The 13,573-nt window shown below is 41.3% G+C and overlaps 1 protein-coding gene across 3 annotated transcripts in view; it reads left to right on the forward strand.

The window, feature by feature from the left end:
• Nucleotides 1–6,687: 6,687 nt before the first annotated feature.
• sfswap (splicing factor SWAP) overlaps nucleotides 6,688–13,573 on the forward strand; it is a 127,922-nt gene continuing 121,036 nt past the window's right edge. For 2 of the 3 annotated variants that reach the window (XM_072587682.1, XM_072587681.1), the window contains exons 1-4: nucleotides 6,688–7,006; nucleotides 9,238–9,404; nucleotides 9,864–9,995; nucleotides 13,421–13,503. In XM_072587682.1, coding sequence (XP_072443783.1) covers nucleotides 6,792–7,006; nucleotides 9,238–9,404; nucleotides 9,864–9,995; nucleotides 13,421–13,503 — 597 coding nt within the window. In that variant the 5' untranslated portion in view covers nucleotides 6,688–6,791. The remainder of the gene's footprint in view (nucleotides 7,007–9,237; nucleotides 9,405–9,863; nucleotides 9,996–13,420; nucleotides 13,504–13,573) is intronic. The other variant, XM_072587680.1, reaches the window with a different exon arrangement.

The raw sequence follows: 13,573 nt of genomic DNA on the forward strand, positions 1-13,573 counted from the left end.
TACCCAATGAACACAGTCCGCCGATTTCTCAGCAACAAACCCAAACAAGCAGACAAAACTCGTCCAGAAACCCTAGTCATGCTCCCCTAGATCAAAGACATCTCAGAAATGACTGCCAGACTACTCAGACCCCTTGGCATCATGGTAGCCTACAAACCCACCAACACACTAAAACAGCAGCTAATGAACTTGAAAGATCCTATACAAACAACAAGCAAAACTAATGTCATTTTCAAAATTGCGGTGCAAGAGCTGTAACAAACACTACATTGGACAAACAGGCAGGAAACTAGCCACCAGGATATATGAACACCAACTAGCCACAAAAAGACATGACCCTCTCTCACTAGTATCTTCACATACGGATGAGGAAGGACACCACTTCGACTGGGACAACACATCCATCCTAGGACAAGCCAAACAAAGACACGCACAAGAATTCCTAGAAGCACGGCATTCCAACTGGAACTCTATCAACAAACACATGGAGTTAGACCCCATCTACCACCACCTGAGAAAAGGAACAGGAAGTGACTTCACCACAGGAAATAACATCACCAACCCAAAGAAACCCAAACATATAAATAGAAATCAGGAATTTTCAGCATTGCTTCGTCTGAGGCCCACTGAAGATGTTACCTAGTAGGGTAACGAAACCTAGTAGGGTCTGGAAATGAATCTTCCAGCTCAGAGAGCAAACCTACCAAAACCTCGACCTGAGCTACAAATCTTCTCAAAACTCACTATGAACTGTGTTTTACATTCAGTGTTTAATTTGACCGTGAACTGTGTTCCACATTCACTGTTTACCTTAAACCTGGATTGTGTTACACATTCACTGTTTAATTTAAATATGGACTGTATTCCACATTCACTACATAATTTGAACATGGACTGTGTTCCACAGTCACTGTTTAATTTGAACATGGACTGTGTTCCACATTCACTGTTTGATTTAAACCTGGACAGTGTTCCACATTCACTGTTTCATTGAATTCCATACTGTGTTCCATATTTACTTGTTTAATTTAAACATGGAATGGGTTCCACATTCACTGTTTAATATGAACATGGACTGGGTTCCACATTCACTGTTTAATATGAACATGGACTGGGTTCCACATTCACTGTTTAATTTGAACATGGACTGGGTTCCACATTCACTGTTTAATTTGAACATGGACTGGGTTCCACATTCATTGTTTAATTTAAACATGGAATGGGTTCCACATTCACTGTTTAATATGAACATGGACTGGGTTCCACATTCACTGTTTAATTTGAACATGGACTGGGTTCCACATTCACTGTTTAATTTGAATGTGGACAGTGTTCCACTTTCACTGTTTAAATTACATATGCACTGTTTTCCATTTTCACTGTTCAGTTTGAACATGGACTGCGTTCCACATTCACTGTTTACCTTAAACCTGGATTGTGTTTCACATTCACTGTTTAATTTAGGTATGGACTGTATTCCACATTCACTACATAATTTGAACATGAACTGTGTTCAACAGTCAGTATATAATTTGAATTTACACTGTGTTTCACATTCACTGTTTAATTTAAATATAGACTGTGTTCCATATTCACTGTCCACTTTGAACATGTTACTGTTTAATTTGAACATGGACTGTGTTCCACATTCACTGTTTCATTTAATTCCATACTGTGTTCCATTTTACTTGTTTAATTTAAACATGGAATGGGTTCCACATTCACTGTTTAATTTGAACATGAACTGTGTTCCACTTTCGCTGTTTAATTTAAATATGGACTGAGTTCCACACTCACTGTACAATTTAAACATGGATTGGGTTCCACTTTCACTGTTAAATTACATATGGACTGGGTTACACATTCACTGTTTAATTTGAACATGGACAGTGTTCCACATTGAGGAAGGTGTGCCAAGCAGGCTAAGATAAAAGGTCGTGAGGAGGGACTTGGGAGAGGGGCGTTGGGAATGCTATAGGTGGAAGGAGGTTAAGGTGAAGGTGATAGGCCAGAGTGGGGGTGGGGCGGAGAGGTCGGGAAGAAGATTGCAGGTCAAGAAGGCGGTGCTGAGTCCGAGGGTCAGGACTGAGATAAGGTGGGGGGAGGGGAAATGAGGAAGCTGGAGAAATCCGCATTCATCTCTTGTAGTTGGAGGGTTCCCAGGCGGAAGATGAGGTGCTCTTCCTCCAGGCACCATGGTCTGGTGATGGAGGGGGCCAAGGTCCTGCATGTCCTTGGCAGAGTGGGAGGGGCAGGTAAAGTGTTCAGCCACGGGGCGGTTGGGTTGGTTGGTTGCGTTACTTGCGGAACATTTCAGAGAACACCTCTGGGACACCCACACCAACCAAGAAAAATCAAAAAGTGATCATACATTCTGGTCAAGTGAAATAAGGATTGATAGGAAGGGAGAGGCAAGTTACAAATTAAAGCTATTGTATATGAATGCAAGAAGCATAAGAAGCTTGAGGCTCAGTTGGAAATTGGCAGGTACAATGTTGTGGGGATAACTGAGAAGTGGCTTCAAGTGGACAGGGCTTGGGAAATGAATATTCAAGGCTATACGTGCTACAAAAGGACAGAGCAAAGGGAGTGGGCTGGTACTTGGTAGTGAGGAATGATATCCAGTCCCTTGCAAGAGCCAACGTAGAATCAGGAGATGTAGAGTCAGTGTAGATACAGATGAGAAATTCTCAGGGTGGAAAGCCCCCAACAGTAGTCTGGATGTAAGGTGTAAGTTGAATAAGGAGTTGAAATTGGCCTGTTGCAAAGGTATTATTACTGTTGTTATGGGGGATTTCAACATGCAGGTAGACTGGGAGAATCAGGATGGTACTGGACCCAAGAAGGGAAGTTTGTGGAATGCCTCAAAGATGGATTCTTAGAATGGCTTGTATTGGAGCTTACCAGGGAGAAGGCAATTCTGGATCTGGTGTTATGCAACGAACCGGATTTGATCAGGGACCTCAAAGTAAGGGAACCATTAGGAGGTAGTGACCATAACATGAAATGTTTTAGTCTGCAATTTGAGAGGGAGAAGGGAGAATCGGAAGTGTCGGTATTGCAGTTGAACAAAGGGAACTATGGAGCTATGAGGGAGGAGCGGCCAAAGTTCAATGGTGCAATACCCTAGCAGGGATGCCAGTGGAGGAACAATGGCAGGTATTTCCGGATATAATGCAGAAGATGCAGGATCAGTTCATTCCAAAGTGTAAGAAAAATCCTCAGGGGAGGTAGGGGCGGCCGTGGCTGACGAGGGAAGTTAAGTACTGTTTAAAGATAAAAGAGAAGTATAACATAGCAAAGATGAGGGGGAAGCTGGAGGACTGGGAAACTTTTAAAGAGCAACAGAGGATAACGAAAAAGGCAATATGTGGAGACAAAGATGAGGTATGAAGGCAAACTGGCCAAAAATATAAATGATAATAAAAGCTTTTTTAGGTATGTGAAAAGAAAAAAAATGTTAAGACGAAAATTGGGGCTTTGAAGACAGAAATGGGTGAATTTATTATGGGGAACAAGGAAATAGCAAAAGAGTGAATAGGTACTTTGTATCTGTCTTCACTGGGGAAGACAGAAGCAATCTCCCATACGTAATAGTGACTGAAGGACCCAGGGTAGTGGATGAACTGAAGGGAATTTATATTAGGCAGGAAATGATGTTGGATAGACTGTTAGGTTTGAAGGCTAACTAGTCCTCGGGCCCTGATGGTCTGCATCCCAGAGTACTCAAGGAGGTGGCTCTAGAAATCGTGGATGCATTGGTGATCATTTTCCAATGGTCTATAGACTCAGGATCAGTTTGTGCAGATTTGAGGGTGGCTAATGTTGTCCCACTTTTCAAGAAAGGAGGGAGAGAGAAAACAGCGAAGTATAGACCCATTAGCCTGACATCAGTGGTGGGAAAGATGTTGGAGTCAATTATAAAAGATGAAATTACAACACATTTGGATAACAGTAACAGGATAGGTCAGAGTCAGCATGGATTTACAAAGAGGAAATCATGCTTGACTAATCTTCTGGATTTTTTTGAGGATGTAACTATGAAGATGGACAAGGGAGATCCAGTGGATGTATATTGTAAACAGCTGCGGTCCCAGCATCGAACCTTGTGGTACCTCACTGGTCACCGCCTGCCATTCCTAAAGGGACCCGTTTATCACTACTCTTTGCTTGCTGTCAGTCAGCCAATTTTCAATCTAAGTCAGTATTTTTCCCCCAGTACCATGTGCCCTAACTTTGGTCACTAATCTCCTATGTGGGACTTTCAGAAAGCCTTTCCTGGAATGGCGATACTATCATATGTTGAAAGATTGAAGCAACTGGGTTTGTATATACTTGAGTTGAGAAGGATGAGAGGGGATCTGATTGAGATGTATAAGATTATAAAAGGATTGGACACTCTGGAGGCAGGGAGCATATGTCTGCTGATGGGTGAGTCCAGAATCAGAGGACACAGTCTAAAAATAAGGGTAGGCCGTTGAGAACAGAGTTGAGGAGAAACTTCTTCACCCAGAGAATGGTGCCCCAAAGGGCAGTGGAGCAAAGTGTCCGGATACTTTCAAGAAAGATTGATAGAGCTCTCAAGGATAGTGGAATCAAGGATTATGGGGATAAGGCAGGAACAGGATACTGATTGTGGATGATCAGCCACGATCATAATGAATGGTGGTGCTGGCTCGAAGGGCAGAATGGCCTACTCCTGCACCTATTGTCTATTGGATTGTGTTCCACCTTCATTGTTTAATTTGAACATGAACTGTGTTCCACTTTCGCTGTTCAAGTAAAACATGGACTGTGTTCCATACTGACTCTTTAATTTGAACATGGACTGTGTCCTACATTCACTGTTTAATTTGAACATGGACTGTGTTCCACATTCACTGTTCAATTTAAACATGGATTGTGTTCCACATTTATTGTTCAATGTGAACATGGATTGTGTTCCAGACTCAGTGTTGAATTTAAACATGGACTGTGTTCCACATTCATTGTTTAATTTGAAAATGGACTGTGTTCCACAGTCAATATTTAATGTAAACATGGACTTTCCTCCCACATTTAATGTTTAATTTAAACTTGGACTGTGTTCCACATTCATTGTTTAATTTAAACTTGGACTGCGTCCACATTCACTGTTTCATTTGAAAATGGATTGTGTTCCACAGTCACTGTTTCATTTGAACATACAGTGTGTTCTGCATTCACTGTTAAAGTTGAAAATGGACTGTGTTCCACATTCACTGTTTAATTTAAACATGGACTGTCCTCCACATTTATTGTTTAATTTAACATAGAACATAGAACAGTACAGCACAGAACAGGCCATTCAGCCCACGATATTGTGCCGATCACTGATCCTCATGTATGCACCCTCAAATTTCTGTGACCATATGCATGTCCAGGAGTCTCTTAAATATCCCCAATGACCCTACCTCCACAACTGCTGCTGGCAATGCATTCCATGCTCTCACAACTCTCTGTGTAAAGAACCCGCCTCTGACATCCCCTCTATACTTTCCTCCAACTAGCTTAAAACTATGACCCCTCGTGTTAGTCATTTCTGCCCTGGGAAATAGTCTCCGGCTATCGACTCTGTCTATGCCTCTCATTATCTTGTATACCTCAATTAGGTCCCCTCTTCTCCTCCTTTTCTCCAATGAAAAAAGTCTGAGCTCAGTCAACCTCTCCTCATAAGCCCTCCAGTCCAGGCAGCATCCTGGTAAACCTCCTCTGAACCCTGTCCAAAGCATCCACATCTTTCCTATAATAGGGCGACCAGAACTGGACGCAGTATTCCAAGTGCGGTCTAACCAAAATTTTATAGAGTTGCAACAAGATCTCACAGCTCTTAAACTCAATACCCCTGTTAATGAAAGCCCTGTTAACCTTGGACTGTGTCCCACATTCACTGTTTAGTTTATATGTGGACTGTGTCCCACATGCATTGTTTACTTTGAACATGGACAGTGTTCCACATTCACTGTTTAATTCAAACATGGACTGTGTTCCACATTCACTCTTTAATTTAACATTGGACTGTGTTTTACATTCACTGTTTAATTTGTACATGGACTGTGTTCCACATTTATTGTTTAATTTAACCTTGGACTGTGTTCCACATTCACTGTTTAATTTAAATGTGGACTGTCCTCCACATTTATTGTTTAATTTAACCTTGGACTGTGTTCCACATTCACTGTTTATTTTTATATGTGGACTGTCCTCCACATTTATTGTTTAATTTAACCTTGGACTGTGTTTTACATTCACTGTTTAATTTGGACATGGACTGTGTTCCACATTTATTGTTTAATTTAACCTTGGACTGTGTTCCACATTCACTGTTTAGTTTATATATGGACTGTGTCCCACATGCATTGTTTACTTTGAACATGGACAGTGTTCCACATTCACTGTCTAATTTATATGTGGACTGTCCTCCACTTTCACTGATTTTGTCTCAGCTGTGACAGCAGCTGCAGGAATGTACAGTCGCTGGCTGTTTCTGCCATCCGCACATTCGACACTCAAGACACTCACAACAGTAAGAGGACAGAAATATAATTTTATAAAGCACACGGAATTATGAAAGGCCTGTTCCTCGGCTGTACTGCTATGTTTCAGTCGGGTGTGTTCTTTTTTTGTTGTGTTGGGGCTGGTTGTGGTGAATGTGCGGAGGCGGGTGGAGGCTGGTTGTTGTGGCCGACGGCCGCCATTTTGTGGCGGTGCGGCTGCGGGGAGACGGAGCGATCGGTACTCGCTCCTCGTCGGGGGAGACACTGAGAGAAACCATGGCCCAGGCTCGGGCCTACACCTTCCCCAACCACCGCAAGAAGCAGCAGAACAACAACAGCAGCAAGAAGGAGGATGATAAGAAGAAGGTGGTGGAGCTGTTAGTTTTCGGTTACGCCTGTAAGCTGTTCCGGGAGGACGACAAGGCCCAGTTCCACGAGCAAGGCAAGCACCTCATCCCCTGGATGGGAGACCCGGCCCTCCTCATCGATAGGTCGGTTAACCCACTCACACTCACTCTGTCTACCAGCCTGCCTGCCCTCTAACCACCTTCCTCCTCCCTGAGGAGGGGGAGGGGGGGAGATTTAAACTCTCTTCTCTCTGATTTTGAACTTAAGATGCCGCGAATGCTGGGAATCTGGAGGAAGCACACATTGCTGGAGGGACTCAGCAGGTCCTGCAACATCCATGGAGAGAAAGCATCTATCAGTTTAAATCAGATGAGCCCTCCAAATACCTGGGCTCCAGGTTAACTCTGCTTATCTCTACAGATGCGGCCATGCCTGCTGAGTTCCTCCAGCACTTTTTGTTTTTGTTCCTGAGCTACTTTAAGTCACGAGAAATGAGAGAGTTGTTGGCGGAACTCAGCAGGTCTAACAGCATCTTTGCAGCAAAAGCAGAGCTAACGTTTGAAGTCTGATGACCCTTCTTCGGATCTGCACTCTGGTCACTGGACTTGAAACATTAACTCTGTTTTTCTCTGCAGTTGCTGTCAGACCTGCTGAGTATCTTCAGTAATTTCTGCTCTTGTTTCTGAGGTATGTTAAGTGATGGAATCAGAAAATACTGGAGAAACTTGGCAGCTTTGACAGTGCTGAAATCTTGAAGCCAATAAGTTGGCCAAGGACTGAATCCACTGACCCTTTATAACAGTCATGTCACTGAAGGGCAGCCCTGAGATGCTAACTGTCAATTCTCTCTCCACAGAGACCACCAGACTTGCTAAGTTTCTCCAGTGCTTTCTGTTTTCAGATCTCCAGCACATGTAGAGTTTTGCTTTTGTTTGAGCTTATGTCATGTCAGCTGGTACATTCCCTGTAATTAATTTTTCCACCATGTGGATCTCTTGAGATCTGCTCAGCACGCCAGTCAGCGTGGATGGAAGAGCAGTACGGCTTAGGTGGAACATGAGCTTTTTTGGGAGGAGGGTGTTCCCAGCTATTAGTCTTTAAGTAGGGTATTTTATTTGTGGCCATCAGGTCATGCTGCCATTGAGTTGGGAGGTTTGGGTTAACGTGTCACTCTGACATGTTTGAACTTGGAAGCAAATCAAGCTAAAGGTCCCAATTTAGTACTGAGGAGGTGCAGCGTAATTGGAGATGCTGACTTTTGATTGAGAAATTTTTTAAAAAGACCCTGTCCTCTCTCAGGCATATGTGGAAGATCCCGTGGCCACTGTGTCAAAGCACAGGTGTTCCCAATGCCCTGGCCAATATTCATCCTTCAGTGAACATCTTCAAGAAAGTTGCCTCTGGGTTCTTTGTCTATTATGGGACCTTGCTCTCCAAAAATTGGCTGCAGTAGTTTTTAAATTGTAAAAGGACAAGTTGAAAAGTATTTCATTGACAATAAAAATACTTTGGTGCAACCTGTAATTGTGAAAGTCTTTACTTTTTAAATCTCTGAGACTTAGGGCCTATTATCTGTTAGATAGAAGCTGCATGCAGTCTTTCTATTTTATTCATAACTTTTCCTTGCTCCTTTTAGTTATGCATATGTTTATGTAAATGGGCTGATTGGCCGGTTTCTGTACTGAATATCCTGTGCAATTTGTGTTAATTTTTATATAAATATATAAATGTCTCTCTCTGTCACGTAATCCAGAGCTTCTTTCCCCAGTGAATTTGCCAGGTAGTAAAATGGCTAGGAAAAAAAAAAGTCCTAGTCATGATTTTGCCACAAAGCGACGGGCCTCCAGTTGATGAAGAGCTTTCATTCTCCTCCACCTCCTCCTCCAGGAAAACGCAGAGCATGGTGAAGCGAGGACATTTACGGCCCTTTTGGTTCTTGCTGATAGGTATTTATGTCCTCGGTTTGTGCGCCTGTTAAAACTGCTTTTGCAGATGAAATGTTGTCAAGCAAGAGTGTCTTTGACAGATAGCAGTGCGAGTGATTGACTGAAACATGCACGGTAAGATTCTTTTTTAAAACAGTGTCAGTACTTGGCAAACCGGGTGTTCGTTTACATTCTATTAACTGTTCAATATTGTGGTGAAGAACTGAGTTAACTTTTCTGAATGCACTTTATACCATCTTTTAAAGACAGTCGTTTAAATTTAAATTATGTAATATAGTAAGCTATTCATTTTCATTTTTTATATTATTTGTAATGTTATTTTGATTGTTTCTTTAAATATCACTTGCAGGTTGCCTAGTTTGGTAAGTATGTGATCTGGTCAGTAGAGTTTTTTCTGAATTGTATTGACCAGTGTCTTCATCTTGCAGGTATGATTGTCGGGGTCACTTAAACGACCTCTCAGAATGTGATGCTGAGTACACTTGGAACAGAGATTATCAGTTATCGGAAGAGGAGGCGAGGATTGATGCTCTTTGTGATGAAGAGAGGTATTTAGCCTTGCATACGGACTTGCTTGAGGAGGAGGCAAGGCAAGGTACTATTTGCAAAACAACTTTACCTTTCAGCCAAATTCATGTGAATTTCTGCAAATAATTACAATCTCCTGTAATTTGACCATGCACTCATTTTTTTTGATATTCCTTATTTGACAGTATCCTGGGAATTGGAAAAGGAATCCTTCCTTGTCAAAAAGGATCTCAGGAGTAGTTAAATTAGCCTGCGAAAGAGAATTGTTCGCAACTTAGGGCAGCATGGAAACTATGAATTCTGTTTTGTCTTTCTCTTCAGTGAAAGCTCATTCTCTGCTGATTTAAGTTTTGAGATTTTTCCATAGTTCTTGTTTAAATTAATGATTGTATTTTAAATCTTATTCTTGATTTTATTCTGTACTGCTGATGTAAAAGTCAGATTTTAACTTTATGTACATTTTATAATAACGTTTGCTTCTTTAAGTCTAATTCATTCTTCCCTTCTCAAAACTCTGCCTTTTAAGAGGAAGAATATAGACGTCTGAATGAGGCTTTAGCTGAGGATGGCATCTATAATGCGGTTGGGTTTGCTTATAGCAGTGATTATTATGATCCATCACAACCAACAGAAGAAGAAGAACTGGCTAAAACGGATGGTAAATATCAAATTGTTTTTCATTTTATCAGGGTGATTGATGTTTTCTAGAGGTCGTGTAATCGGCTGGAAATAGAACTTAAGGCTAAAAGAATCAAAGGATATAGGGATAAAAGAGTACTAGGTTATTGAGTTGGATGATCAACCATGATGATAATGAATGGCTGAACAGGGTCAAAGAGCCAAATAGCCTGCTTCTCCTGTTTTCTATGTTTCCCAGAACAATTGTTTGCGAAATCTTTCTACTCTGAAACTGGTTTGAAATGTCTTTTGTAGTTCTTTTCAGTTATAAATATAGATCTGATATTTGGCCATTTAACATTTATTTAACTATCTAAAAGTAGCAGTCAACTTGATAAACTGAAATATCCATATTAGTTTATCAATAATTGCAACTGAGTACTCACTTTTGTTATACAATGCCTTTGATCTGATTGTTTCAGAGATTTTATGTAATAAATTTGCACCTCTGGTTTAGTTTATCAAAAATGAGTTGACGTCTGACTAGTGAAGATAGAGGTTGTTAAATTGATACCCATGATCTCCATGATAATCATGGAATGAGGAAATAGCAAAAATCGTGGCTAAGAACAGATATATAAACAGCAGTAAAATTAAAAAGAAAACCCAAGTTGCAGAAACTAGGAAATCTACAAAGGGGGCATTAAATTAAATGTATATGGTTTCTATAATGTAGCTAGAATGGTTAGTGTTTACACAAGTTTACACATTGGATAAAGGCAAGTGGCCATAACCGAAGGCCAATTGAAAATCAGTGGCAACAGATATTGAGGGAAGATGATGAGAAATATATTCAGACAGTTGACAGATTATGGAATGCTATACTTAGAAAGAAACTGACATTTTAAAAGGAAATGGACAGGTGCAATAGATGAGAAATCTGCAGCGTTATGAGCCAATAGCAGGAACCTAGGGCTACAAATTCATGTTCGTTCTAAGATCCACCAATTGCATGATTGGCTGAATTCCTTTCTGTGTCGTATCGCTCTATCATTCTGTCATCATAATGTAATTTCCTGTAGAAATAATGAAACTTATGACCAAAAGACATTGGAGCAGAAATTAGAACCATTCAGCCCATTGAGTCTGCTCCGCCATTCAATCATGGCTGATAAGTTTCTCAATCCCATTCTCCTGCCTCCCCCCCCCCCATAACCCTTGAACCCCTTGACAATCAAGAACCTAACTATCTCCGTCTTAAATATACTCAATGACTTGGCCTCCATGTCCCTTTGTGGCAATGAGTTCCATAGATGTTCCACTCTCTGACTGAAGAAGTTTCTCCTTTTACCCATTTTAAAAGGTCTTCCCTTTACTCAAAAGCTATGCCCTTAAGTCTCGGTCTCTCCTACCAACAGAAACATCTTCCCAACATCATCTCTGTCCAGGCCATTCAATATTCTGTAAGTTTCAATTAAATCCCCTTCATCCTTCTAAACTCTATCAAATATAGACGTAGAGTCCTCAAATGTTCCTTATATGTTAAGCTCTTCATTCCTGGGACCATTCTCGTGAAACTCCTCAGAACACACTCCAGGGCCAGTACATCCTTCTGAGATATGGGGCCCAAAGCTGTGCACAACACTCCCAAGTGTGGTCTGACCGGAGCCTTAGCTACAGAAATATGTCGCTGCTTTTATATTTCGATTCTCTCAAAATAAATACCAACATTGCATTTGTCGTCTTAACTACTGATTCAACCTGCAAGTTTATCTTGAGAAGATCCTGGACTAGAACTCCCAAGTCTCTGCACTTAAGGCTTATGGATTTTCTCCATATTTAGAAAATAGTACATGCCTCTATTCTTCTTACCAAAGTGCATGACTTCACATTTTCCCACTTGTACTCCATCTGCCACTTCTTTGCCCATTCTCCTAACCTGTTCAAATCTTTCTGCAGCCTCCCCGCCTCCTCAGTGCTGCCTGTCCCTCTGCCTATCTTTGTATCATCTGCAAACTTAGCCAGATTTCTCTCAGTTCCTTCACCTAGATCGTTAATGTATAAAGTGAAAAGTTGTGCTCCGAACAGTCTTGCTGAACACCACTTGTCACTGGCTGCCATCCTGAAAAGGACCCCTTTATCCCCATTCTCTGCTTTCTGCCAGACAGCCGAGCTTCCATTCATGCTCGCACCTTGCCCCTAACATCATGGGCCCTTATCTTACTCAGTAGCCTCGTATGCAGCATCTTGTAAAGGCCACTTTGAAGTCCAGGGAGATAACACTGGCTCTCATTGGTCCAAGCTACTCGTTACTTCTTCAAAGAGTTCTAGCAGATTTGTCAGGCATGACCTCCCTTTGGTGAAACCATGCTGACTTTGCTCTATTTTACTATACACATCCAAATATTCAGAAATCCCTCCCTTCACAATGGATTCCAGGATCTTATGCACAACCGAGGTTAGGCTAATTAGTCTGTAATTTTCTGTTTTTGCCTTAGTCCCTTTTTAAACAGGGGTGTCATGTTAGCAATTTTCCAGTCCTCTGGGATCTTCCCTGATTCCTGGAAGATCACCACTAACGCTTCCACTTTCTCTTCAGCTGTCTCCCTTTGAACTCTGTTTAGTCATTGCAGATGAGTAAATTGACATTTTCCTAAACTGCCTCGCAGACTGTGTGAGGATTATAGCTGTTAAACAGCCTACAAGGAGACGTTTTGTTCATTGCATCAGCACGTTAAAGGTGCTAGTATAAATTTAGCTTCCTTTTGTTTAATTAATTCTTGGGACATGGACTTCACTGGCTGGTTCTACATTTATTGCCCATCCCTAGTTGTCCTTGAGGTGATGTTGCCTTCTCGAACTGTTGCAGTCAATTCTGTAGGTAGACCAAGACATTCCTGATGAAGGGCTTAACCCTGAAATGTCGACTGTCCTACTCTTCTGATGCTGCCTGATCTGCTGTGCTTTTCCAGTGCCGCCCTTTTCAACTCTGACTGTCCAGCATCTGCAGTCCTCGATTTCACCCTGTGGTAACTGTATGCTCGGTATGCATAAAATGGTCAGGTAGAGAGAGATTTTCAAATCTTAATAGAGTTACGCTCACGTATTCGGTGAGCAATGATTTTCATTTGAACATGGACTGTATCACATCTAATGTATAACTTTTCTAAAGTAGTTTACTTTCGACACCTCACAATCTATTCCAATTGCTTCTAATCCTCCTCTACCACAGCATAAAAACCACCATTTTCTAGATCTTTTCAGCTTCGAAGAAGATTCAGACTAAACTTAACATGTTAATCATTTTATTTCTCCACAGATGCTGCCAAACTTGCTGTGTTCCTCCATTGCTTTGTGATTTTATTTCAGGTTTTCAGCATTCAGTATTTTGCTTTTACACACTATATCATATTATTTTTGTTGCATTACATTAATAATGTTTTCTTTTTATCTTTTGCGTCGTAGTCGAGATTGATGATAATGCAGAAGAGAATGAGGAACCGTACACTGCTCCTCCTGGGCTACTTGTCCCTTCTGATGTTGAAGTTGTAAGTAACTTGTATTCCTTGCAATTGTTTCCTTAAGAATGTACTTGGAGTGAGAAAGTGTAATCCATTA

This window comes from Chiloscyllium punctatum, chromosome 17, assembly GCF_047496795.1.
Source record: "Chiloscyllium punctatum isolate Juve2018m chromosome 17, sChiPun1.3, whole genome shotgun sequence".
In the NCBI taxonomy this organism is placed as follows: domain Eukaryota; kingdom Metazoa; phylum Chordata; class Chondrichthyes; order Orectolobiformes; family Hemiscylliidae; genus Chiloscyllium; species Chiloscyllium punctatum.